The 27339-nt window shown below is 38.8% G+C and overlaps 4 protein-coding genes across 4 annotated transcripts; 2 read left to right on the plus strand and 2 right to left on the minus strand.

The window, feature by feature from the left end:
- Window positions 1-274: 274 nt before the first annotated feature.
- On the minus strand, window positions 275-4850 carry LOC135622887 (nuclear transcription factor Y subunit A-7-like). Its single transcript, XM_065125186.1, has 6 exons — window positions 4694-4850; window positions 3837-4043; window positions 2636-2784; window positions 1316-1387; window positions 1058-1222; window positions 275-787 (listed from the first exon to the last, which is right to left on the minus strand). The coding sequence occupies exons 2-6, from the start codon at window positions 3862-3864 to the stop codon at window positions 566-568; spliced, it is 636 nt and encodes a 211-aa protein (XP_064981258.1). The 5' UTR covers window positions 3865-4043; window positions 4694-4850; the 3' UTR covers window positions 275-565.
- A 1445-nt stretch (window positions 4851-6295) lies between these two features.
- LOC135622888 (photosystem I reaction center subunit psaK, chloroplastic-like) lies at window positions 6296-7093 on the plus strand. The gene is made up of 3 exons (XM_065125187.1): window positions 6296-6453; window positions 6607-6687; window positions 6774-7093. Exons 1-3 carry the CDS (start codon window positions 6373-6375, stop codon window positions 6999-7001), a joined length of 390 nt encoding a protein of 129 aa, XP_064981259.1. The 5' UTR covers window positions 6296-6372; the 3' UTR covers window positions 7002-7093.
- A 955-nt stretch (window positions 7094-8048) lies between these two features.
- Window positions 8049-13290, plus strand: LOC135623361 (hydroxyproline O-galactosyltransferase GALT2-like). Its single transcript, XM_065126240.1, has 7 exons — window positions 8049-9125; window positions 9586-9818; window positions 9931-10215; window positions 11881-12009; window positions 12114-12287; window positions 12618-12725; window positions 12794-13290. Exons 1-7 carry the CDS (start codon window positions 8309-8311, stop codon window positions 12998-13000), a joined length of 1953 nt encoding a protein of 650 aa, XP_064982312.1. The 5' UTR covers window positions 8049-8308; the 3' UTR covers window positions 13001-13290.
- A 4714-nt stretch (window positions 13291-18004) lies between these two features.
- On the minus strand, window positions 18005-26441 carry LOC135622889 (ubiquitin carboxyl-terminal hydrolase 25-like). Its single transcript, XM_065125188.1, has 9 exons — window positions 25950-26441; window positions 25367-25853; window positions 25198-25273; window positions 25014-25106; window positions 20328-20414; window positions 19386-20209; window positions 19154-19282; window positions 18683-18816; window positions 18005-18553 (listed from the first exon to the last, which is right to left on the minus strand). Exons 1-8 carry the CDS (start codon window positions 26110-26112, stop codon window positions 18696-18698), a joined length of 1980 nt encoding a protein of 659 aa, XP_064981260.1. The 5' UTR covers window positions 26113-26441; the 3' UTR covers window positions 18005-18553; window positions 18683-18695.
- Window positions 26442-27339: the final 898 nt, after the last annotated feature.

The raw sequence follows: 27339 nt of genomic DNA on the forward strand, positions 1-27339 counted from the left end.
AATTAAATTAGGTTTTGATCCAAACTAATTATATCTGTACTATGTAATATAGGAAAGGCAAACGGCTTTGGACTAACATACCCCACATCATTGGAAACATAAATTTATTATCATCATTGTCACTATTTTCTGTTCCATCCACAAATTGAGAAGTGAAATCAGGAAGCAAAAGAGTAGGACCAGACTATCAAGAGACAGAAGTTGGAACCGCCAAAATGAGCACTTCAGATCAATTTAAGTGCCAGTTGAGAACAAAATTTAAAAGTACAGCCCATCAAAGAAATAATTACCTTGCAAGACTATCTCAACTCTGAGAACCTACAAATTCCATGCACAGTTCGATCAATTTATACAACTTCTATAGCATATTTCTAACACCAAACATAGATATCAAAAGAAACAAGATATCGAGTTGGTATAGGAGAAAAGTCTAATAGTTTCCCCTTCACAGAGCCTCTTGGTATCCTGCAGAGACTACATGGAGCCATCTAACACTGTATTTAGTGCATCACACACCTACATAAGATTAAGATTTTGACTCTGTTCAGGGTCCAAAGGGGATTTATTAGTTCGAAACCTTATTAGATTCCACTCTATCGCCTGAGAGGTTTGCATTCTCCTGAGTCCCAAAACATTTCTCCAAAGCTGGGATGCTGGAAGGCTGGTCCTGGTCACTTGAGGCAACCTCATTCTGTTGATTTCCTTCAGACTTGGAGTTGAGAAATCTTCCTCCACATCCTCTAGCTCTTTTCAGCGCATGCAAGTGTCGTGACTCATGTAGATAAGGCTGTAACAGTCACTCAACATGATTAGAGAATCTTCCAAGAACCTTCAGGTGTCACAAAAATATATCAGATTCTTTTCAGAACTGGCATTAAGTAGCCATTGTAAAGATAAATAAGCTCTTCAAGAGTATTAACTGACCAAGATGAAAAGTTAAAGATAGTAACCACAGTACCACAAGGTCAACCAAGACAAAACGAGACACAGGCACAACTCATCACAATCACCAAATGTAGGTCATGCAAATTAGTTGGTGCATCTCTCTGAGGCATACCTTACGAACTTTAATCATCTTATTCTTTGATTCAGCCTTTGCTCGAGACTGTCGACGCCTCAGGATACCATGATATTGCTTTGCATTGACATAAACAGGCTCTTCGGCTGCATCAGTTGGTAAAGGTACGCCCGATTGATGGATGGCAATCAGTTGCGGGTAAATCTAAGTGCAGTAACAATTGATGACAAAGTTATAACAAATGCCAAAATAAGGCATCATTCAACTAGTTTCTTGCAGGTACAATTTGTATCATACCACAGGTTGTCCAATGTAGGCTGCATAAATGCCTCCATAGGAAGGATCTACATATGGATAAGCTGAATGGGCCTGCAAAAACATATTTTACTGACATTTAGTAAAATAAGATATGCTCACATATGTCTAGTCCGACGAAACAAATTATTTCAACAAGAGAAAATTCATTTCTGATCTAAGCAGCTGGAATAAAAACTATATGGTCACTGCACCCAATCGATATTCACCACCATGAAAAAAAGAAAAGAAATTTTGAAGTCTATTATATGTATTATTAAGTTAGTAACAACTCAATATAGAAGCTTATACAAAGAAGTATATATACAAAAATTAAGGACAACAAAAGGCAATAACAAGTAGCACAAGATGAGAACATGTAGAGGGAAAATATCGCACAGACTAATTCGACAATTTATGTTGTGTAAATATAACTACATACAATTGTGGCACTTTAAAAGCATCAACAGAAAGATACGTTTACTAGATAACACAAAAATTAAGAAAAACATCACATTCAGATCCATGTTGTGCATAAATAGTTACCTTTTTTATATCATGACCAACGATTTATACAGAAAGCAAAATAAAACAACAGATATCTCTGACAAAAATGTCGCCCACTGATAGAGGATTTTTCCTATTTCCACTATCTCTAGTTGCACATGCTCATTCTGGTATTAATAATGTGAGAAGCTTTGGAATATCAGGCCGTTCACCAGCCAGAACATGAAATTCCAAGGATAATTTTGTCGAGACACTTTCACTGACAACCTTTCTCCACAGTCCACATACATACCTAATCACCTACAAGCTGAAATTCTACAGAAGTCATGAAAAGTAATTTAACAAGAAACAAAATGAAAAGCCTGGAGACAATTGGCATCATTTACCAAAGAAAGAATTTGCACAAACATCTTCATTGTAAGACAAGTAACCAGCTCTCACAGAGTTTTCATTCACAATGCTAAGCAACCTCCAAAACTTCATCAGTCGTATCAATGGGCACAAAATATAAAGTGATCCTGGTATTGATAAACCCATATTAGGTAGAGGTGATATCTTTGTGAAGGATGACAAGACCTCCATAACCATAAGTCATTAGAAATATCTACAAAAAGGATGAAGAAAACAACATAACCATACGCCACAACCCTTGTATGGCAACTTCTCAACTTAAAAAACAAACTTCTGAAGCAGTTTTGTCCAGTCTAATGTGTTCAAAATACAAAATTCCAAAGGAACTGGTGCCGAAAAATATTTCAGTTGGTAAAAGTTCTTTAAAATGTAACATAATTTCCGCTAAAAAATATAGAAAGATACCATAGTTTGTGCCACTCCAAACTGACTATATGGCACTGTGCCCTCAGACAAAGATGTTTCCACACCATATTGCAAGTTTGTAGTTTCAGTAGGCTCATGTCGGATCTCAGGTTCTGCATGCTTTTGTTGCTCACCAGGTTCTCTATTACCTGAAAAATCATCATAAAGAATCATTAAAGAGTATACTAAACTCATTATTTCAAAATTTCCTAAATTCTTTATAAAAATATTGGATGAATTAATCATATATATTTCAATGAACAGAACATCCAAATGTAGCACACAGACTAGACTGAAAAAGATAGAAAACAACCATAGAAAATGTAGCTAATATGACACAAAAAATAAGCTACAATCTACCGTATATATAGTTTAAAATTAATCACACAGTGAGATAATGTTTACGAAATTTTGGTCCAAAGTTTGCAAAAATTGATTAACATTGTCCATCAAGCTCAATATAGACGGTAAGATGCCTGACCATCGAGAATACTTGAACAGCTACAAATACAAGATGAGAATGACCACAAATTAGCCATATCTCAAAAGCTTCATGAGTCGTTTACATATAGAAATGCAAGAAGGATGTAAAAGATACATTACTTAAAAAGTGAAAATTGCTCCTTGAGGTAGCATCTGAACATAGTAGAAACGAGAGAAGATACATTGAGTTAATTAAGTGGAACTTGGTTATAATTAGACTGTTCATGATAGTCAAACTGAGTAATTCAATATCATAAAGTGATTAGTTATTTTGGTATCCACGAGGTCCCAAAGCTTCACACAACCAAGCTCTTTCGCCATTTTATTTCAATTACTACATTAACACTATACTTTTCTTGTTATAAGTATTACGATTCTATGGAACAAGTAGGCAGTTCCTGTAGAAAGACCAGTTTGGTCGTGCTATGTGTTGAAAGAGGTACAGTTCAACATGTAAAAGTTACTAAAGCTTTCTAATTCCAATAAGAGATTTTCTTTTCATTTTCCTGAAAATCAACTTGCCAAAAGACACTGACCAAATTCATATGTTAAAAGATTGAAACCAAAGCACCAATAGCATAAATTATAGAAACTGGAATGATAGATCACTAATGGTTATACTATTGCCAAAAAAAATGTAAACATTAAGCAGTCAGTGACTCAGCAAATACAAGATACATCAACAAAACTGAAACGCATCTATGGGAAACAAAATTACCAGATAAGTCATGAACAGAAGATGTCATGATTTCATATAAGTTTTTACTGAGTGACAATTGGAACTAGAAAAAACTGCAGAATCCACCGAAATGGAAACCAATGTATAGCTCTGGTTCCAGCTACTAATATCCTTCTTCCAGGAACAGATTCCTTTGCAGTTACAAAATGTAGACGCCTAATGTCTGCAATCACCTCAAAAATGTTCCTGAGACATCAACCAAAATTCTCAAAATGTTTAAAATGCCTCGTAAACAGAGAAAGACAAAAACTTGCCAATATCTACGATGCTCAGATAGCGCAGGTAAATACCTCAGACAACATGTTGCGCGATATATCAGGAGGTGGAAACATTAATAATGATTTTACAAAAAAAAACTGAAGATGCAGATAAATATACCTACTCAACCCACTTCAATCAAAGAATGTATTTGAGATATCCACGTCGATTTTGCTATGCAATTATTCATATAATTTTCACCTTGTTCCTAAATTTTCTGAGGTTATGAGTGTTTCCTCCACATTCAAGTATTGCACACGGTATAATCCAGCAATTATATCGATCCACACCCAAAATCTAATCGTGACGATCAACAGAATCTTAATTGACGTCCCGGAAACAAAAAGAACAACGGCAGTCTCAATTTTACCAGTTCTCGAGAGCCCCTAATTTCCTTAAGTGCGACAGCACATCGGGAAACAAAACCTAGCATCCGATAATCCAACAATCAGGAGCAATTTGTCTGATTGAGACAGGCAAGAACAGAAAGCGAATGCGAATTGCGAACCCTAGAAACGAAAAGAACAAATATCCTTCCTATTTTAGACTTTGTAGGTTTTGATCGTCCATTTGCATACCTTCTATGATCCACGCGAAGAACTCGGAAAGCAAATCTCGTCAGCGGATTTCTCCCCCTCGATCTGGTGATCCGGAAGTATAAAATCGTGAGGATTACGTCCCGTATAACAAAAGAATACTTTTTCCACTCCTTCGACGTCGTCCTCCTCCACTACCCTTTATTTGAGTGGAGAACTTCTGGCTCTTACGTGAGACCCACCTTCGATGCGTAAGAACTTGAGGCGGGTAAGAAAAGCGAGTACGGAGATTCGGTAGATGAAGCGTTGCCGTGGCCATTGAATTGTTTGGTTCGTGATGGAGAGGAAGTGGGGATGGAGATCCAGAAGCTTCGATGACCCAAGCGATCTCCACCGTCCGTTTGAAGGATTTGTGGGGCGAGAGCGCCAAATTCACCTGCGTTCACACTGACGCCCAAGTCGTCGGTGAGTCGTTGCGTGGACTTTGTGTCCCGTCAAGACGCGGCCTTCGCTTGCCTGTCCAGAAATAGGATTTACAATAACAAAAACTAATATTATATAAAAAATATGATATGAAAATAATAATTATTCTCTCAAAATTATTATATTGAATTACGTATATGTTATTTGAGATATAGTGCATTAACTATCGAGAAGTTTCAAATTCGATAGAGAACTTGATTCTTAATTTTGACAAAAGATTTTCGAAGACATTAAACATGTCAGATACAAAATATTTTAATGAATTAAAGTATCCTACCCTACAAATATATCAAGAATAATGATTTTATGCTTTCTCATGGGAGCCAATGTGTACGGTTCGAAAGCGAGTTTGCTCGATCGAGGTGCAAGCATCAAGCACTATTTCTAGTACCGATTTAATAAGGGACAATTTAATTAGGCTTAGTGCGGTTTATAGGCTCACAAGCTTCAAAAAATACCTTAAAATGTAAGAGAGACTTGACAGATTATGAATCATTGGTTTCCATATTCCTTGATCAATGTGGGACTAAATGACCGTATCAAAATTTTTTTGGTGTTTTTGTAAATCCACTTGTCATGGAAAGATATAAGTAGAAAAAAAAATGATGAGAAGAAAAATATAAGATAGGAATGAAAGAAAAAAATAAAAGATAATAGAAAGTAAAGATTAAAAAAAAGAATAATGAAAAAAGAGTAACATAGAATAGAACGGGTAGAGTCATTACCTATTTAGTCGTTATGCGTGTCTAACACATCGACCGAGTCATGTGATTGGCGTATTGGTGCAATTGCATTGTTAGATGATTCAAGCAACACACCAACTAGCACTATATATAAAAATAATCCTAAATATATCAGTTCACTTGAATATTTATTCATTTAAATTTCTAGACTACCCTTCCCTCTATTACTAATTTAGTATAAAACATATATTTGTTACGTGCACTCTCCACTTAGTTTAGTGGGATTCCTAAATACAATATATTAAAATTTGCGTTCTCAGGCAGAAGAGGCGAATCGATCCCTCTACTTCAAAGGTCAGACATTATCTTATCAAAACTTGTCCGGCTAACCAGAGGCTGCCATTTCAGCACCAAGATCAAAAACATTATCCATGGGTGGATAGCCACCTGAGTCCACAAGCCATTCATGTGGTTGACAATCCAAGGTCTCCACATCCATGCTCTAAAAGTTAAGGAGAAGGGAAGCAGTTTCGTCACTATACTGCAACACAAGCCATGGCTTCCAAGCTCACCTGTCCAGCTTCAGTCATGGGTGCTCTCCCACACTTCAGTGGCCTCAAGGTCCAGCCATCAATGGTGAGTTCAGAAGCAACAGTTCTGTGATATGTTCTGTTATATCAGATCGCTCGTGGTGTTTAGAGAGTTCCGCTGCTGTGCACTTGTTGCGTGGATCTTTCTGCGCTCGATTGAGAACGCTTCATGGATGTTTCTGCAATCTTCTGTTGGCAGGTGGCGCTGCCTCAGCTCAGGCAGCGAGGGAGGGGAGCTTTGGGTGCTCGCTGTGACTTCATCGGCTCGTCGACGAACATCGTGAGCATTGTCACACTCAACAGTTACATCCATAAATACATCAAGTGTTGGATGCTAAACGTTCACGGAATCCCTGTGTTTGGCAGATAATGGTGGTGAGCACAAGCTTGATGTTGTTCGCGGGGAGGTTCGGGTTGGCTCCGTCTGCGAACAGGAAGGCCACGGCGGGGCTGAAGCTGGAAGCCCGCGACTCTGGGCTGCAGACCGGCGATCCTGCCGGGTTCACCTTGGCGGACACGTTGGCCTGCGGCACCGTCGGCCACATCATCGGCGTCGGCGTCGTCTTAGGCCTCAAGAACTTGGGCGTCCTGTAAGAAGCTCTTTGCCGTGCCTGTATTGTACGCTATCGCTGTTTGCTGTGATGTACATGGTTTCTTCTCCCTCTAAAGCGTATCACCCAAAACCAGTCGAGAGACTCCATGACAATGATTTATATAGCTTTGCTCCAATGAGTGGACTGACATAAACATATCATCACATAACCATTGTACTCGGTCTTTACCATCCCTGCAAAAAGACAGATCAATACTGCACTTTCTTTTAATTCTATAAAAAACTAAAAGAAAAAAATACCCATGCGGTAACGAAGCAGGAGCTATGGGGCCCAGTCGGAACGCGTTTCACGGTATACCGGCGGGTAAATTCGAAACTTCCCAAAAGAGAAAAAATTGTGCGTATTCATGGCTTACGTGCCTCCCGGGTCCACGGGTGGACCAATCTCAACGCAGGTGTAGTTCGGGTATCGATGAATATGTACTCAAAACGAATAGCTCATTCGGAACCGCGTCATCATTTATTCCTTCTCCGGTCGATGAAGCCCGAAGTCCGCATCTTGCGGAGTCCTGCAATGAGGTGGCTTGTCTTAAGTGGTCCCCACCCGACCGAGGGCCATGTCCCCGAGCCGTAGGGTTTCTGAGCCCCACCGTGGACCCCGCTTGAGAAGACGTGAATCTCGTGCCACGTATCCAAGTGATTACATCAGCTGGATCATCACCCCAGCGCAGGTTTGCGGAATACGGGAGCGTTGCTGAAATGCATGTGAGCCGTGCAGTTACCAACAACAAACTTAATCGTCCTAAACAACAACTTAATTCGGGTTCGTTAGAGGAATAAGTTTGCCTCCGGTTTCACCGACTTACGTTGTGGCCTGAAGCAACGTTGGCTCAGATGGTGCCCGCTGAACTCATCCAGTGATCATTCAGGTACTTCAACGGGTAATCTTAGTCTAGTACGAAGGTCTTAGTAAGCCCTCCCTCGTCCTTTATCTTCGAGTATTACCCTCTCGCAGATCCCATCATATATACCTGAGGGGTCGATGCGGGACCCAGCCGATTTTATTGACCCTTCAAACCACAGGGCAGGTAGGTCGGCCAGGTAATCCAAAACAGAGTTACAATTGTTTATGCCACGGCCTAATCAAATCCCCAGCATTAATAAGGATCTTAATGGATAAAGAACGGATTAATCCCGCCTTCTGTTAATCTCAACTCCTTTCCCCTTCTCCCTCCACTTCGATCGAAACCACTGCTCTCCTGCAAGCCCCTCTCATGCGATCCCTGCAGCCAAACCCTAGCGGCCTTGGTCTGACCCCTCCGTATTGCTAGGGCTTGACGCACAGGTAATGAAGCGGAGCAAGAGCGTCGAGTCCCTCCCGGGCCGGCGACGAATGATCTCCCATTTCCTCCTCGGCGTCTCCACGCTTTACCTCCTCTTCATCGCATTCAAGTTCCGACGCTTCAGTGAGCTCTCCGCCTTCTTCAGCGGCGATGGCAGCGTCTCCGACGGCGCAGCCGATGTCGGTCGGGGCTTGTTCGGATCGGCCCGCCGTGGCGGCGCCCACCACCGGAAGCTGGAGGATGGCCTCCACGACGGCTACGGTCCCGTCACCGGTATAGCGATGAACCGTAACCTGCAAGGCGGGGTTCCCCACCGAAGGGGGAATTTCTCGGAGTTGGAGAGAATGGCGCAGGAGGCGTGGGCTCTGGGCATCAAGGCTTGGGAGGAGGTGGAGAAATACGGTTCAGACGTCGCATTGAACCCTACCACGGCCGTCGAAGTTAAGCCGGAGTCTTGCCCGTCGTCAATGAGCATGGCTGAGGCTGCGACGGAAAAGGTGATGCTTCTGCCCTGCGGTTTGGCAGTAGGGTCATCGATCACGGTTGTGGGCACGCCCCACAATGCCCATCAGGAGTATGTGCCGCAGCTTGCGAGTCTGAGGCAGGGAGATGGAACCGTGATGCTGTCGCAGTTCGTGTTAGAGCTGCAAGGGCTCAAGTCGGTTGACGGTGAGGACCCGCCCAAGATTCTGCATTTGAATCCAAGGCTGAAGGGTGACTGGAGTCAGAGGCCCATCGTCGAGCATAATACTTGTTACAGGATGCAGTGGGGCAAGGCACTGCGCTGTGACGGGGTGCCTTCCCAGGAGAACGATGAAACTGGTAATGTTTATTCTAGTCCTCTGCTTCATGATTCTTTAATATTTTGCTGATTTAGGTTTTCTCAGGTCATTTTGTTGGAAACACTTGCCACGAACAATTACTCTAGAATGAGTTCATGAGAAGTTGATCCGTGTAAATTGAAGCATTTCGTTGGTTTGAAACCTATAATATTTTTCTATTTGTTAACTTTCGGAAAAGCCACAGTAACTTTTATTTGCTCGTTATTGTATGGTATTGCTTTGCTTTGCAGAACAAGGGTCATTGGATTCTTTTGCGAATTACTTGGGAAATTTATTGCATTATGTACGTAGCTCTTAATTATTGAATGAAAGTAGTAAAATCTTTCATGTGGAATCTTCAGTCAATAGTGAATTATTTTGAGACCAGGCATGAACTTTTGCTATAGTTTATCATTGGATGTTTTTTCCGCTAAGATCTACAATGTTGACTTGTTTTATAGTTGATGATTTTGTCAAATGTGAGAAATGGGATCATGATGATTCCTTGGACCCAAAGGAGACAAAGATAACTTCATGGTTGAAGCGATTCGTTGGTCGTCCAAAGAAGCCAGACATGGCATGGCCTTTTCCATTTGCAGAAGGCAAGCTGTTTGTTCTCACAATTCAGGCCGGTGTTGAAGGATACAACATTTATGTGGGAGGCCGACATATATCTTCTTTTCCATATCGGACGGTGTGTAGTTCTAATCTTGTTTTTCTCCTTAGTCAAAGGTAATATTTTTGAGATTTTGAGACTTGAAGACTGTCATCACAGATGTGTTGGTATCTACGGATTTTCTTTTCAGGGTTTTATTCTCGAAGATGCGACAGGTTTAGCAATTAAAGGAGATGTGGATATACACTCTGTATATGCTACTGCTCTTCCGACTTCCCATTTCTCTGTTCAACAAGTATTAGAGATGTCAGAAAAATGGAAGTCCACTCCATTGCCACGAAATCCAATTCAACTTTTCATTGGCATTCTGTCAGCTACAAATCATTTTGCTGAGCGCATGGCTGTCAGGAAAACCTGGATGCAATATCCTGCATTCCTTTCATCAAGGGCCATAGCCCGTTTCTTTGTTGCACTGGTAAATTGTATGGTTTGTTCAGAACTGTGTATCATTGTTTCTTGCATTTGAAACTAAACATATGATATGAAACTTTACCTCAATCTAAAAGAATAATCACAAAAGTGTAGTCTTTGTTTATGTTATCATGCCAATTTGTAGCATGATTAGCCAATAGTGGGTTCTTGTACATTATTCTGACCCAAATAAAATGCTTAAAAATTAAAATAGATGTAAACACAATTAAGTCATCGGATAAGTGCTGCTGAAGCCTCTAGCAACAATGTGGTTTAGGGCATATAGCATTATGCTACGTGGTTCTAATTTAGTGATTTGTTACTTAACAATATGTTGTACTGCTATATTTAGGCATCTTTTTACCTACAAATGATGGAACTGACTTTTCTGTGTTATAGTGGCACTTCATCCACAACCATTCGTCACTTGATTTGCACCATTCATCATTTGTAAATGTATTAAAAAATTATAGGCCATGCAGTTATAAAGATGACTAAAGCAAGTGTTCAGTGCAAGAAGGCTTTGTCATCTACAACATGAAGTTTTCCGGATTTTGTCACATGATTGACAATGATTTAAACAAGTGTTCAGTGCTGTGATAATTTTTAAAGATATCACAGATGTCATAGTGTCATTCCTGTTCCTCAGTGTCCCAATTCTGTACCAGCATCATACTTAACTTCATAATGATATTTATCTAATTAAATCCTGCATAAGCTTATATGCTTATTTTCTGGACTTTTGTGCTAATATGCAAGAATTATGACAGAATGGAGAGGTTTGCTATTAGATTTAAACTTATTTCAGCATAAATAAATAACTAAATGATGAATGTTTTAGTACACTTTATCATACTTGTAAACTATTTTATAATAATGCACTTTCACTCTCATTTTACAGAGATCTTATAAATGAAGTTTCCTGGCATAGTAAAGGTGCAAGAAATTGGGTAAATAGTTCACTTAACTACATGTCACTGTTGGGCATAGTAGTCCTTCCAGTAATATATGCCGTTAACCTTGTGATAAGCTATAATGTTTACCATCAGTTATTATCCTTCTGGTCTCTTTTAAAATTTAATTTAGTTTTGAATAGTTTGGTATGCACTTCAGTCTCTCAGAAGAAAATATAGTTTATTTGTGATATTAGTTGCTTAAATATTGGATAATAGGGAAAAGGTGGGTCGTTACACTTGAATCTTATTGTAATTTTATTAATGAAAAAATATTCTAAATGTGTTTTTTTGTTGGTCTTAAAAACCTTCCAAATAGGAACTCGCCAATCCATGGGTATCAAGATAGAATTATTAGGATCTTCAGCTATACATGATATAATTCAAAAAATCTCTGATATTTAGATGGTCCCAGGATTTTGTTACATTGTCTATGAGATTTCTTATTTTCAGGAACAAACTTCTTTTTTGTCACAATGAAATAAAGATTTCATTTTTCATCAAAAGAGGGATGTTTGCTCTGTGAGGTATATTCTTTTCTGGAGCAAACCTTGTTCTTCAGATGCTGTTGACTTATCCAATTAAAGCATTTATTGCAGCACCATTTTGGCATACAACTTTAACTCGGGATGCACTGAAATTATCATATCCTTCATGTTTCTTTCTTATTAAGCTTTTTTCCTTTTTGAATTTTTACATGTAAATTGTATTTTCAGAGTCCAAGGAAGGACGTGAATGCAGCACTGAAGAAAGAGGCTGAATATTTTAAGGATATTGTGATTTTGCCATTCATGGACCATTATGATTTAGTGGTTCTTAAAACAATAGCGATTTGTGAGTTTGGGGTAGGATTGATATGAACTTTCTTTAGGATATTCCTATATGCAGCATTCCTAGAAAATATAGTCCAATGCATGAGTAATTTAACTCAGCTACCTTTTTCCTGTAGGTCCACAACTTGACTGCAGCGTATATTATGAAATGTGATGATGATACATTTGTCAGGGTGGATGTAATACTAAGAATTATTGAAGCCATTTCTCCTAATACTTCTCTGTACATGGGTAATATAAACCACTTCCATAGCCCACTCAGGAGTGGAAAATGGGCGGTCACATTTGAGGTAACTAAACTGAACCGATGTAAATAAAGATTTCTAGGAGTTGTTTTTATTATGTGTGTAACTTTCTATGCTTTTGAGAACATCAACTAGTAGCCCATGTTCTCCCCCTACAACACGTGAGATATGGGCACATCCCTGAATGTCAAAGGTGTGTTCATGAATTAGACATGGTTGATTCTATGATGTTGATCTTCCCTTGGTTAACATCGAAGTCTATAATTGTAGAATATGTTAGACTATCTTGAAGTATGATTGTATATCTTACAATTACCAATATGTGGTGATTATTTTTTTTCCTTAATGAACTGTTTATAATGCCGATGCATGCAGGAATGGCCAGAAGAGATATATCCTCCATATGCGAACGGGCCTGGATACGTAATCTCAAGTGATATTGCTAGATTTGTTGTAGCCCAGCATGCTAATCGAAGCTTAGGAGTAAGCGTTGCAACTCTGAGACCCTAATCATGTACACGCAGGATATATCTGACACGTCTTTCTTGCAGCTATTCAAAATGGAAGATGTGAGCATGGGTATGTGGGTTGAAGAGTTGAACACCACCACCACAATTCGGTATTCCCACAGTTGGAAGTTCTGTCAGTATGGATGCATGAAGAACTATTACACGGCACATTATCAATCGCCTAGGCAGATGATATGTTTGTGGGAAAACTTGTCGCATAGCCGAGCTGAGTGCTGCAACTTTAGATGATTAAGGTGCTGGCCACCGGGTAATTTCTTTGTCAAATCATTGGAGCTGGAGCGATTTTTTTTTTCACGGGATATCAAATTTGAGTGTGATTTTGCTGGCTTAAGTAGCCTTCTCAGTTTTTGTTGAAGAGCTATGGATCGGCGTTGTTCCCTCATCGTCACTTTCTTGTAAAACTTTTGTACATCTCTATTAACATAGGCTCCAAATTTAGTTTTTTACATAGAGAACAATCAAGACAGGATCATATAGTTCGGTTTTTCCAATCTGTTTTCTTTAATACATAATGGTGCGAGCATTAAATTTATCAAGAATTATGATTTATAGTTTTGGTTTATTGATTATTTTATGTTTTGTTTCATACCTTTTTAATTATTCTTTGTTATTTGGTCAACGAATAAATGAAATCGTTGCTGTTGAATCTAGCGATTGATTTTTCTTTGCTCCCCTCAATATGCATATGAAAGGTATTGTGTTGGAATTTTATTTTTATTTTTTTATAGAAAAAATAAATTATTCTGGACATGACAAACCATTTACACACAATAGAATTTATTTTAATTTTTAAACATCTAATCTAGTTCTTAAAATATTTATTTCTTTTTCAGTATATCATAGGAGAAGCAGTAGAAAAAAGAAATAATTAGCGAGAACAACTTTAAATTATTACAGTAACTAGAATTGATTATTTGTTTTTAGTAAAACTTTTGGAGTTAAATACATTATTTTAGAATTGGTACATTAAAACTTCAACTCACTGGTATGTACGTTGAATGCTTGGCGTGGAAAGGCCGGTAAGAGGCGCGACAACGGTGGCATACTTTTCCGGGAGGAATTGGGAACAGACGACTAGAGGTATAACTTTCCTTCGATCCTGGTCGCAAAGATCCATCTCCCTATTCTCTGATCTCCTAATTTCCATTTCTTTTTCGTTGCGTTTCGCGTTGCCGGTAAGGATTGCGATCTTTAATAGAGGTTTTTATAGTTCGGACTTTCTCATCGCCTTGTACGATCTGTGTGCCTTCCCTGTTTTGTTTTTGTTTTGCTAGGGTTCTCGGATGGCAGTTGCTGGTAGTTCCTCCCTAATTTGTTCTCTCTCTCTCTTTCTCTCTCCCTGTGTCGTCGAGGATTGCGATCTTGATTAGCTTCATGTCTTTTGGGTTTTGTCCCACGTTTTCTGTTGTTGGGGTTCTTAATCACAGCTGCTGCGGGATCCCCTAATCTATCTTGTTCTCCTCTCGCGCGCTCTCTCAGTTTTTCTCAAATGATTAGTGTTCTTATCGATCGATTTGCTACATCTCGTCATGAGAAAGGTGTCGCCCTCGTTTTCTGTTAGGGTTCTTAGGTCTGGTTCTGGATCACTGTTGTGGATCCCAATCTCTCTCTCTCTCTCTCTTGGCCTTTCGCTTCGCCGGTGGGGATTACAATTCGATTAGGGTTGTTCCAATCGATTTCGATCTCCGTTTTTCTCCGGTTCGTTTCTTGCATCCCCAGTGTAGGGGGCTTCTTGTTCGATGCCTGCGTTCTGCTGTGTTGAATTTTGTCTTCTTGACTGCGTTGTGTTTTTTACAGTAATTTTTTATACTTGGCGTTGATTTCCTTCTCTACAGAGATATTGATTTTGTAGGTCGGTATGAGATCCATGAGATAGTGATGCGTCATTAGGTATGACAGTAATAACTTTATCCCTGAAGTAGTAAAACTATTTCCAAAAGAAAGAACAAAAAAAAAAGAAACTCAGATAGCTTCTCCAATTTTCACTCTGTGTTTAAGCCCCTCCCCCTCTTTTTGTGGTTTTTTCGTACATGCTCCGATTTGAGTTTCTTCTTCCTCTCTCTCTCTCTCTTTATTTTTCCTCTTTTTCTTTTTCCCAGTCGTCTCGCTTCTTCCGTTACCCAAATCTAACCTCAGACAACCAAGTTGCATGATCGAGCAACTGGAAAAATTAGTCAGTTGGTAATTGGTTTGAAAAAAAGGAAAATTAGGAAAAAAAAGGGGGTAAGAAAAGAATATTATAAAATATTATTGTTCTTTCTTAATTGGTAAAATCACTTGATTTTTGGTCTTATATATATATATATATATTTCACACATGATAGCGTGGAAACTCCGAGGGGCGTGACCCGTGTGATTTTTCTTTTTCCTTTTTTGTTAGCAGAAGACCGGCAGATATTCCACTGTGCTCACCATTTGCTTCTGGCACAAGTAAACCGTGTCGGAACAGAATCCCTGGGGTACGCCACGTTTACGTGTATCGTGCCTCGAGTAGGAACTACATGGAAATTCACAACTGTTTGTATTTAGACGCCTTCAAATCCTCCAGGCTGGCAAGCAGGCAGGCATTCTCTTCGATCGATTCCCCAAACAAAAATATCTGTACGATCCTTCAAATGAAAATATTGGAGCAAATACAAAAAATGAAAATAATGTTAAACTGTCGCCTGAGAAGTAGGAATCGAACTTTCCCCCGAATTTCTCAGTTTTGCCATCATCCTTCAATGTGTAGATTTCTCGTTCTGATAATGACTTCACGATTGTGAAATTCTAATTTCTGATCAAACAGTGCCTCCCTCAGGATTCACGGTAATAAAAGTGCATAAGAATTTAAAAAAAAGTGAGCGGCGGTCCCAATCAACTACATTGAAACAAACAACACAGAGAAATAACTACTAATTATATACTTGTCCGATATCATATTCTCCAATCCGCGTGGTGCCTCCACTCGTGACCAGATGCCTCCTATAAGCAGGATGAGCATCCATCACATGCGGTACCCAAATTTACCGGTTATAACAACACCATGCTGGGTCTAAGTCAAATGGCCAGGATTCAAACTTTGAGGTCACACACACGTTGAGCATGTCAAACATTTAGGAGGCCTGTAAGAGATGCCAGTCTCAAAACAACCAATCGTCATCTACTTTGGGTATACAAAGAACCATCAAGGAATAACAAGCATAATAAAAATGTTCCATCAAAAGACCATACATACATACTACCCACTCGGAAGGTTTTAGATGGTAACCAAAGCTTTTCAGATGCGTTGAAGTGATAATTGCTAAAGCAAACAACGCTGTGACCTATGTGACTTGTCCCCAAGCAAGTAATTGCATATGTAAAAGCATAGGCATGAGATCAAAACAAATGTCCAAATATCATGTCTAGCAAACATATAGAAGAAATAAGCGTACAACAGAACAATGTCCCCTCCCACCGCTTCAATGGTATGAACCATAAAAGAAGACCTACGAATGAATGGCAAACATGCTTGCCTCTTGCCATTCCTATCACAACACAATATATATGACCAGTTTCTTTCAAGCTGGCCAAAGTAAGAAGAAGATTTATATACTTTTTATTTCCATTTTCCTATCAACAAATTCAGCAAAATGGATGACCAGTACAAGCACACTAACTATTTCCAAAATGTGCTCTCCGGTTTAGCAGTCTACCGTATCTCTCATTCTAGAAAATTAGAAAAGAGTAATGAATCATGGAAATGAACTGGTCCACGTGTGAGTTAATTTGGCATACAAATCAAGTGTACATAACATGATCCAGACTTAAGCACTGGTCAGACTACCAACATCCAACCATTTGATGGAATAATATCCCCCCCAGACAAGGTGGCAAGCCACTTGAGTTGTATATTTTGTGTAAATGACAAAGAGAGCAACAAGGCCTAATGTAAGATTTTAATGTCACACTGAATGCAACCTAATAATCTTAAAAGCAACAGAAGCTCCGGATGAAATATACCTTTGTCAGACCCCACTTCATTGGGAAACAAGGCATCTCTCATGAACATTCATTATTAAAAATACCAACAGCATGAAAATATGAGCTCAAAATTTTCCTACAGAAAAGAATTCTTATGCATAACTATATAAACAAATGAGACAACTAAAATTAAATGGTGACTTGAGTATTGCAAGATATTTACATTGACAACCAACAAAATTAACAAATTCATGAAGAAAAACAATATATACTCGCATCAGCACAAGACTAGACTAAACCATTGATTATGTTTGACATGTAAACTAAAATATGAAACAGTGATTTCTTCCAGTCTTTCGAATGAAAAGGAAAAGACCAAAAAAAAAAAGTTCTAAACTGATTTAAAAGTTCAGTAATTTGCTGATTAAAAGAAACTCCACAAACTTCTCCCTCTCCACAAGCGGAATGTTGCCGTTCGCTGCCGCCAGCCTCCTCGCCACCCAATGTTCACTGTCAACATGGTTTTGGATATGCTTCCTCCTTTTCTCCTTATCCTCTTCCTCCTGTTCCCCTTCCTCCACTGTCCTCTTCCTCCATCACCTCTTCCTCTTCTTCCTCTTCTTCTTTATTTTCGGTACATATCGGTGTATCAAGTGTTGATACACCAGTACTGATGGTATGTACTGATCCAATGTCGGTACAGGTCGGATACAAGATTGTGTTCCTCGATCTCTATCTTGTTGAGATGATAAAAATAGACTAGCAAAGCATACATAGAATTTTCGCCTACTTTGGTGTGTCAAAATTAGTAAGGATCATTTTGTGTATACAATTCAACTTTCTAAAATGTGTCCGCATTGCAAGACATGAGGCACATGAGATATACCCGGTCCAGCAAAAATTATGTGGTGCAAAATATTGACTACATACATGTTTAATAAGTATGATTACTGGTTATGCAAGTCTTACTTGTCTTGCTAGAGAATTAATTTTCTTCAACCCACGTACTTGACTAATTATTTGGATCACTAATATGTACACTACCACATACTTAGTCAGAAAAGTGAGAATAGTATCACACTCAATTTTAAAGTATATGACTTCATATGGAAGAAAAAACCAGCAACTCATATTTTGTTCACAAAAATAATTATTTAAAGCACAAACTATTGAGACATGCACCAGAAGTAAACTTTGTTGTGTATTACGTGTTAAAAATGCAACACTCCTATAACCGAAGAAGAAAAGACAAGTTGGCAGGCATTAATTTTCTGTGATACAGAAAAATGCAGTAAAAATCCAGCTTAAGTTAAATGCCAAAGCAAAATCTTTGGAAAGAAATACTTCTGGCAAGGTATATATACATCAACTTAACTTCATGAAATATGGAAAGAAAGCTACAAGGACAACAAGAGTTTTAAAAAAGAAGAACCGAAACTCACTTCATGTAGCTCCTGACTGCAATCGTCTTCGAGATTCAGTTGCACAACATATTGGAAGAATGAAAAAAGGATAAGCCTTGGGAAATTGATCATCAGCGACAATATCAAAAAAGATATGTTACATAGGAAGTTACTCCGCAAAACTTTTAACCTCAAAATTGTGAATCTCACTGATAGGGGAAGTGCCAATGAAATCAATAATATTCTCAGATACACATGAACTGAAGTAGAAGCTTCAAGTGATAAATCTCCTGAAACCCATGGAGCTTGATGCAAAAAAGGTCTTCAACATTCTCCACATACCAAAAGAATTTTGCAGAGAAGGAAATTATGCCCTTCAAATTTGGAATAGTCAATAGTATATCCATGCATCATCCAGTCGCAACATAAAGGACTGCATAACCAATAATTGCTTTAGACATTCTTCATACAATTTGTCCCTTCTCCACGTCACCATTACAAGAAAATGAAAGAAAAAATTCTTCTGGAAACGGTTTTCAGAATTTGATAGCAGAAATCATACCATCATCTGAAATTCAAGAATCCAATAAAGGTGTTTCTTGACTGAAAAATCTGAGGTGCTCAATGAGGTGCTCCTTTAGAGACTCAGGAATTTGTGAGATGAAGGTCTTTCTGGCATCATTGATCAAGTGTCTCCTGCATTAGATAATATTAGCTACATAGAAACATTGAAGATCTGATGAAACTTTATTTTACGACAGGTTTTTGTTAGCCTACTATTGAAAAAAATTACTAAACAGCATATCTTCATAGGTTAGGTTAGATAAGATATTTTAATAGAAATCTCCGGTGAAGATGTCTCAGAAGTTTTTACAAGAATTACAAAAATGCATGAGCATGAAAAAGTCCATAATAAACTCAGACTTAAATTAAGACTATTGCTGAATAACCTATCATCTTATCTGATGCTTGAAAAAGAAAGCCATGAAATATATCTAAACTTACAATTGCACAATCAAAGAAAATCTTTTACCTTATTAGACTATTATCAGAAGAGGTGCCTGATTCTTGAATGCATAATCTCTTTCTAGCACGCATGAAATTTTGAACCTGATCAACCCAGCCACAAGAGTGCAGTTCAGAAGAGGCTTCTCCAGCAAGTCTAAGAAGCCAACACCATTATGAGCAAAAAGAAATAAGATTGAGAATCACGATATACATCTTGCATATATGTAAGCATGAAGAAAACAAGGTAATACACTTACACTTCTTTGAACTTCTCAATTTCCTCTTGGTAATGCCTTTTACCACATGCTCTCTGATTCTTGTGTGAACCATTTCCCCTCGGCAAATCACTTGCTAAATTTTCAGTTGTTTTAGTATTAGATAACTCTGTGTTAAAAGTCGATACAATAGCATGATGCTTATTAGTCTCCAATTTCGATGAACTGCCATTATCAAAACCTCTATTCAGAGTTGCTGCACCTTCAATGTCCTCCACATGAGCATCCATATCCAATTCTTTTGTACATGCATTTACATTTGGTAAAAATAATGTCTGCTTATTATTTTTCTCCACCGTATCAGAAGAAAAATTTACATTGGCAGAACTGAGATTAGATGCCATTGATGTCTTGACTTTTTGTACTATCTTAGTTTCACCCACAAAACCACATTCAAGTGCAACCGTACCCTTCTCAAGAGACCCTTTATTCTGAAGATCAAGGTTGCCATTACCATTTGAAATAGCCTGCTTTATCTCCAAGTTCTTCAGATTAATGGGCTTAAATTGTGGAGATGAAAATGTTTTACCATTCTTCAGCATGGTCGAAGCAGTATTCTTAGAAGACACGCCATCTGACTTGATGATTGTTGGTTTCAGTGTTTCAGTACATTTTAAGCTTGATGTATCGTTTCCATTTGTCACTGAAGGTTTATATGTGTTGCAAGAAGAAACAATTTTGCTTGGCTTTGGGCTTCCGTTGCTGCGTACATAGAAAAGGATATAAACCTTCTCTGACAAAACCTCTTGTCTGCTTGAAAGTGAAACTTGAGCATCATTACAACAGTACCAACGACCAGAAGCATCCTGTGGATCATGTGAAACGTAAATAAGATCTGGTTAGGTGCACCCAAATGAACAAAGGATACAAAATTGAAGAGTTGAAGAATTGAAGACTGATAAAAACAAACTAACATGCGGATACCTTGATGTATGCATAATAATGTCCAGACTCTGGTGAAAATCCTGAATGCACAATACTGCCAAAAAGATTATACTCTGGCTCAGGATCCTGCAACTCAAACACATCAATAATCGGCAGACAAAATATATTAATCACTTTAAAATGGATATCTTCTAAAGGATAAATTAACAAGCTAATAAAACCCTAGTCCAACCCATTTTCAAAAGAAAAGGCAATTTACACGTTATCATTTACTCAAACTAAAAAAGGGTGAGGGCCATGTAGAGTCCAAACCCAATCAACCAAATTGTATTGCAGTTACTGTAAAGAAACTTCACTAGTGCACTTGACACCATCAAAACCCTCTTCAACCAGGAGTCCCAATCCCATCGAGAAATCCATCAGTCATCCACCACTATAAAATCCCACACCTCATCGTCTCACTACAGACAGTTAGGTCAACTATCCACTGTGGCCTTTCTGCCAAGAACTGTATGAATAACCCTCTAGGTTCACACATGAAATTATGTTTGTCACTAGCAAACCTACATAGTACATAGTGTATTCCCACAAACCTTAATGGAAAGCAAGCAGGTCTTACATTTAATCTTTGCTTTGCCTTTGAAAAGACAGGGATGCAAAGATTAAGTGGTTAGATAAAGAGAGGGCAACAGATGGAGTCAAAGAAAAGCAAACTAGACAATATGATAAGGTAAGCCCTATCAAAGGTATCAACTGTTAGCAAACATCGACCACAACTTAAGCTTTCCTGCAAGAGAAATACTTCCTCTGACTTCTTTTGCTCAAGATCTATAAAAATTCCTTTGGAGATCCAAAAATCCTTCCTTAAAAATCCATAGAAATCAGAAGCGCCAAAGCATCAGATAATGCAATGAATGTAGAAACATATGTATGGTACGGCACCGACAGTATCATGCTGCCAGTGCATACACCATACACCCTGATGACGCTAATGTGTTCTTACGCATAAAGGACCACACTCTAGTGTACAACATGCAACAACATATGGCATGATCATAAGACATGCATTTGACAATATCCACCAGTACATGTGTCCAGGCAGTAATTTCCTCCTAATATCAAACAAAGTGCAGCCTTCTTAACTCTCTCATATATCAGTTTCGTTATGTAGTAATTGTTCAAGATCCATTATTCCTAACGAAATATTACAAGGCAAGTTGGACTAAATGCAGACATTGATCTAACACATGCAATGGCTGACCAAGACAGGATCATGTTCAGCCAATCTACAGGATTGTTTGGCCCTATAGAAGGCTGCACAAGGCAGCCAGCCCCATCTCCAGCAATGCTAGCCATGGCCGGTGACTTGGGAGCAGGTGTTGCTGCTAATATGATGGCTTGCAATGCCTATTTTCATCTGAAAGTGGTAGGGACAACAGTGGATAGATTTGGGAAAGCTCTGGAGGGTCAAAGGAGGATCCAAAACCAATTAGAAGTTCCAAACTAAGTAATGTAGGATGACAATAGCCTCTATAGCTTTGCTTGGATGATTTCTCTAGTTTTATTGCAAAAAAGTTAGTTTACTTGCAATTAGATTCCTAGTTGGTAGCTTAGAAAGGCTTCTTCTCCAACTCAGCTTGGAGAATCTCCTATCAGAGACACCAACAGAAATAAGAAAATCTCTCATTTGTCCTTAGTTTCTAAGTAGATAAAACTTCAAAGGAAATTGACTAAAGTGTACTGCTCAAAATCCAATACGCTTAGTGAAAGATTTGATTATAAGTTCACAGTATCTGGCAAGTCATTGGCCCTCTATGATCAACCTGTTACATAGATCCTAACCAGAAAGAAAGACTCAAAAGAAAGCAAAAAGGTTATTTGGCAGGTAGAAAACAATTTAAGGTCATGAACAAGGTGCTTAAATCATGTGTGATCTAATAGACATGACCATTTAAAGTAAAAATAATAAATCTTACAACTGATCCCAGATTGAAACCTTAGTCAATATCTTACTTTTACAAAATAAGAACAAGTATTTAGAAACATAAAATCAAATGTGTGATCTGATAGATCTTTCAATTCAAATATAATAAAGAAACATCATTATAAGCTGGAGAATTATTTACTTAATATAACATGGTTTAAATAGCCAACCCACAAATTGATCATTTTTAAATATTTTGATTAACAGAGCCAATTACTTTGGTGCAACCATCTTCTTCCACAAACTATAAAAACCCCTAGTTAACACCTTCTTGATCATCAGTTCTCCATATAACAGCACATTCTATTCATCTAGACTCTGAGATAGTAAAGCAAGAAGAGGGGAAGAACGACACCCTTTTCTCCAAACAACATACAAACTACCCATTGACATGGTAGGGGCATAGGTCTATTTTACCGTCATTTAAAAGGTGCCAAAGTTCCTTGCAAAGTAAAGAATCATTCCGACGTAAAAAACACCCTCATTTAGACAAAAGGTTCCTTTGCTCCGGAAAAATTACCTAACTTCAGCATGAAAACCGTGTTTTTTCAAACTCTAATAACTCATACATGACTAAGGCTCCCTAGCACAAAAACTTAATCATCCAATCCTCTGGAATATGTCAAAGTTTAGGGGCTTTGCAGTAATATTTCATGCAGAAAAAAAAGAAAACATATCACACGCACACATACACACAAACACGTGTATATATATCATTCACCGATATAAAGAAACTAATTTGTGCTCTTTTACTTGCTCAAAATTCATGACATAAACTGATTGATTACATCCCACAAGAACAGGGAAAACATTCAACTCCAGAATATAACTCCACCCTAACCTCAATAACAAACAAACAAATAAAACAACAACCAGTTTGATTTAGTCCTTTAATGGCTCAAGCTTAATCTGGTCCAACAATATGCAAAGGAAGGCATTCAGTCCAACAATATGCTTAGGAAGATGTTTTCTTACCAAGTACATCTTGCACCACCAAGTCTTAACATGAAGTATAAAACTGCCCGGCCTAGAAAGTGCAGGCACCACGAGACCCAAGGGGACAAAAGTCTTGCTGAAACTACTGTTCCAGCAAGTCACAGTGGCCTAACCTAGTCTAACATTTTGCAAAGCATTTTCAGTCCAACAATTTGTTTAAGAAGTTGTTTTCTTATCAAATACATGTTGCATCGCCAGGTCTTAACATACTAGGTATAACAAAGTACAAAATTAACAGGCACCATGAGACCTAAGAGAAAAAAAGTCTTGCTGAAATAGCTACTATTCCAGCCAAGTCACAATAGCCTGCAACCACCTCTATTAGAATCACTAGTGCCCAGTGAATTCCTTCGTAGCAAGATGATTTGTTGTTTTAGGATGCTCAGTTACTCATACTTCATATCCAAAAATTCAAGATGTTGACAAGTTCTTCATTGCAGATTGCTAATAACTGTTTCTCACAGGTTACAACTCTCACAAAAACATGCAACACTTCTCATCAGCTTTGGCATTAAAAAATAACTCAGTTCACTGTACCATAATCTCATCAGGTCTAGAAATATAATTGTATCACACTTTTTACCGAAAGGCTGTGTTAATTAGACTTTACATTTAACCATCTTAGAGGGTATGATTCAAGACTGGAAAATTTTTTGGCACAAAAGCTGATGAATCAAATTATCAGAACAACTCTTTTTCCAAGTGACCACCTCAAGTACCTGGGGCTCCAAAAGTTTTATGCATTTTCACCAAGAACTTGTAAATAAGAGACATGTTTCTCTACTATATTCTTTGTGAAGAAAAGCTCACATTAAAAACTACTAATAGAGATCACATTCTATCTTCAATCTATAAATGCTGCTAGCACCACCAATGCTAATGATGCAAGAAATCCATGGCAATTTTCATGTAGTGGAATTATAGACCAACACTATGAGGCCTGATTTTTATGTTTGTCAATAATGCAGAGTCCTAGAATGCTGATTATGGTAAAGCGTGACTAACGATGGTAATGTGTAATAATTCTTTTCTAATCCCACACGCAAATTGCAACCACAATCAGTTCAGTTAAGAAATAGCACTATGAAAATTTAAAATTTAGAAAGTCCTCATTCTGTAAAATTCAGCAGTACAACCTCTATTACCCTATCAATTGCTCATCAGAGAGACCCAGATATGGTCCAATTGACCTACATGCTTATTTTGATCACCACATACATAACACAAAAGGATATTAATGCTCGTGCTCAATTGAACAGGACTCATATTTTGATCACTGCATACATAACACAAAAAGTTGGACAATTAAGTAATAACATATCCAAAAAGTTGGTGTTGCTGAGATGGATATGTGGAATTACACGAAAAAAAATAGAAAAAAAGATATTCTTATTCGTGAACAACTAGGTATTATTTTGATAGAGAATAAGATGAGAAAGAATCGTTTAAGATGACATGAGAATGTGCTTAGGAGACATCCAGATGTGATAGTTAGAAAATGTATAATAACTAATGTTAGTGGTATTAGGAGAGATAAAGAAAAATCCAAAAAGATCTTAATAAAATTTATAAATAAAGATTTAAGTATTCTAAACTTAACTAAATATATTACTTTTTTTATATCTCAATGACGGCAAAAGACCCATGTAGCCGACGCCAAATAGCTGTGACTTACAACTTTGTTGTTATTGTTTGTATATTCATAACACAAAAAGAGATTTAACACAAAAAGGTATAAGGTGAACCTGACTCATATTGAACATGAACTCTGAAAGCCCCAAAGCTTCATCAAATTCAATGTTCCGGTTGATCTTCCCACCATGTATGCCTTCAAATCTCTACAAGAAGATAAATTTGCTTACTAGTAAAACTCCAAACGATACACAACAGCCAATTATTAGGCAGAAAACCAAGGAAAATAATAACCACCTTGAGCTGCACGACAAGCACATTTGGTGCTCGAAGTATAAACATCTGCTTTCTGGCAACAGAGAGTTTCTTACAACTGAAAGGAGGAAAAACAGCATCTGAGTTGAATGAACATGGTTTGCAAAATTATGCAAGAAAGAAGAGATCAATATCAGGATGACGTGCTTACTTGCCGCAGTTGTACTTATTGTTGCCGTCCAATACTTCAGGATGAAAGAATCGAGCTAGGGCATCCTTCAAGGAGCTGCTCTGGAAGAGATCAAGGCAGATGTCCATGATCTCGTCCGACTTATTTGACTCCCCCTTGCACGCGAGGCACTTCACCTGGCTAAGGAGGGCCCCTCCGAAGATCTCCTTCATCACGGTGCTGGGCCCTGAGCGGCCCTCCGCCTTTGGGTTACCATCCGGAGTCCCTCCGCCGCCGTTTCGCTTGTGGATCTTGAGGCAGGCGTTATGGCAGGCGTCGATTACGTAGCGGAGGAACTCGTGGGCGTCTTCCTGGCGGCCCCACCGGAAGTGCTCGGCGAAGAGGGCAAGGGACTTATGAATCTTGGACGGGGCTTCAAGCGGCCCGTCGAGGCTGAGGGATCGAGCGATCTGCCGCTCGAGGATGCAGAAGGGGCACTCCTTGTCCCGGTTCGCGAAGAGCGACTTGCCTACATAAAGAATCCCCAACAGTTTATTGAAACTTCTAAAGCGACATAGGGCAAAAAATCAAAGAAAAAACAAGGGATCGAGAGGTTAGGGCTTACAGAGTGAGGAGTGACGAGAGGAGAGGCAGAACTGGGCGAGGGGAGGGGTGTACGTGAGGCACTGGAGGACGCTGTTGAGGTAGCATGAGTTACCGAGGTTCTTAAGGCCGAGAGGGGGGCCGCCCCTGCGGCACCTTGGATGCCAGGTCATCTGCAACGCCATCAACGGCCGCTGCCGCGGCCAGCGATTGTGATGGTGGCGGTGGCGGCGGCGGTTCTCCTTCTCGTCGGCGCGTCAGAATCCTCCTCCTCGCTCTCCTCATCCGATCGCATAGTTCCCAATGGCTTCTTCCGCTCCTCCTCCTCCTCCTCCTCCCCCTTCTCCCTGACGCCTCCGCCGCTTCTTCGTCGTCCGCGGTCTCTGCCGCTCCAGCAATAGAGAGAGGAAAGAAGAAGGAGAAGCAGAAGAAAGGAAGAAGAGAGCGAGGCAGCGAGGAGGAGAGGGAACGCGACCTCGGCAGTCGATATGGGAGACGGGCAAGAATCGTAGAGGCGTCGTTCTCTCTCTCTCTCTCTCTCTCCGCCCCCTCTTTATATTTGGGCAACTAATTAGCCCACCGTTAACGACTTAAGTAACGAAACATGATACGTGGCGCCCATCAAGAAGGGCACTGCCCAAACCGCACCTCTCCTCGCCGCACGAGACGTGCCTCAGATCACAGTGTCGTGAGCTAAATCGTAAGAAAAATCACGACGTAGGCAGCGGTTAACTAATTTGCCAATATCATCAATTTCTGTATCCCAAAAAGAAAAGTACGTCAATACTTTCCTCCGTCACTTCAAACCTTACCTGTACAGTGAATGGGTACAACAATTCTTCTGGTGTGGGTCCCAGTGTTCTGCCTAATTAAAAACGGGTAAACAAGTGGATAACAAAATGGTATAAAAGAAAGATTCATTGCACTTTCTACATGTCTGACAACTATTTATGCTAATAGAGGAATAAATACTTCCTAAACTTTTTATATTAATGCTAAAAGGGACAATGGGCTTTTAAACTACTCATCAGTGTTTTCAATTTGACTTGTAAGCATATTTCTTTGTTCTTAAGAAGTAAGAATTGAGCTAAATTTGTGGTGGAGAGAGCAGGAAAATGATGCATTAATTAATTGGTGGAGATAAAAGAGAGAGGAAGAGAAAAAAAATAGAAATCTGAGTGCATGTCAAGATCTCCATGCCAGACATGAATGATCATTTAGGGGTACAAAATTATTTATGCAATATGATAGCAGATTGATTTGCACTGAAAGTTTTAAAACATAATATATGTTCTTTGATCCTTTTAAATTTGACAGTGGAAAAATATAGTTAGTTCTATCAATTTTCATCTTGCATATGAATATTTTTCTAACAATTTGAATTATGATTTATTGCTGGGAGGTTGTTTTAA

Source organism: Musa acuminata, chromosome BXJ2-9 (genome assembly GCF_036884655.1).
Source record: "Musa acuminata AAA Group cultivar baxijiao chromosome BXJ2-9, Cavendish_Baxijiao_AAA, whole genome shotgun sequence".
Classification (NCBI taxonomy): domain Eukaryota; kingdom Viridiplantae; phylum Streptophyta; class Magnoliopsida; order Zingiberales; family Musaceae; genus Musa; species Musa acuminata.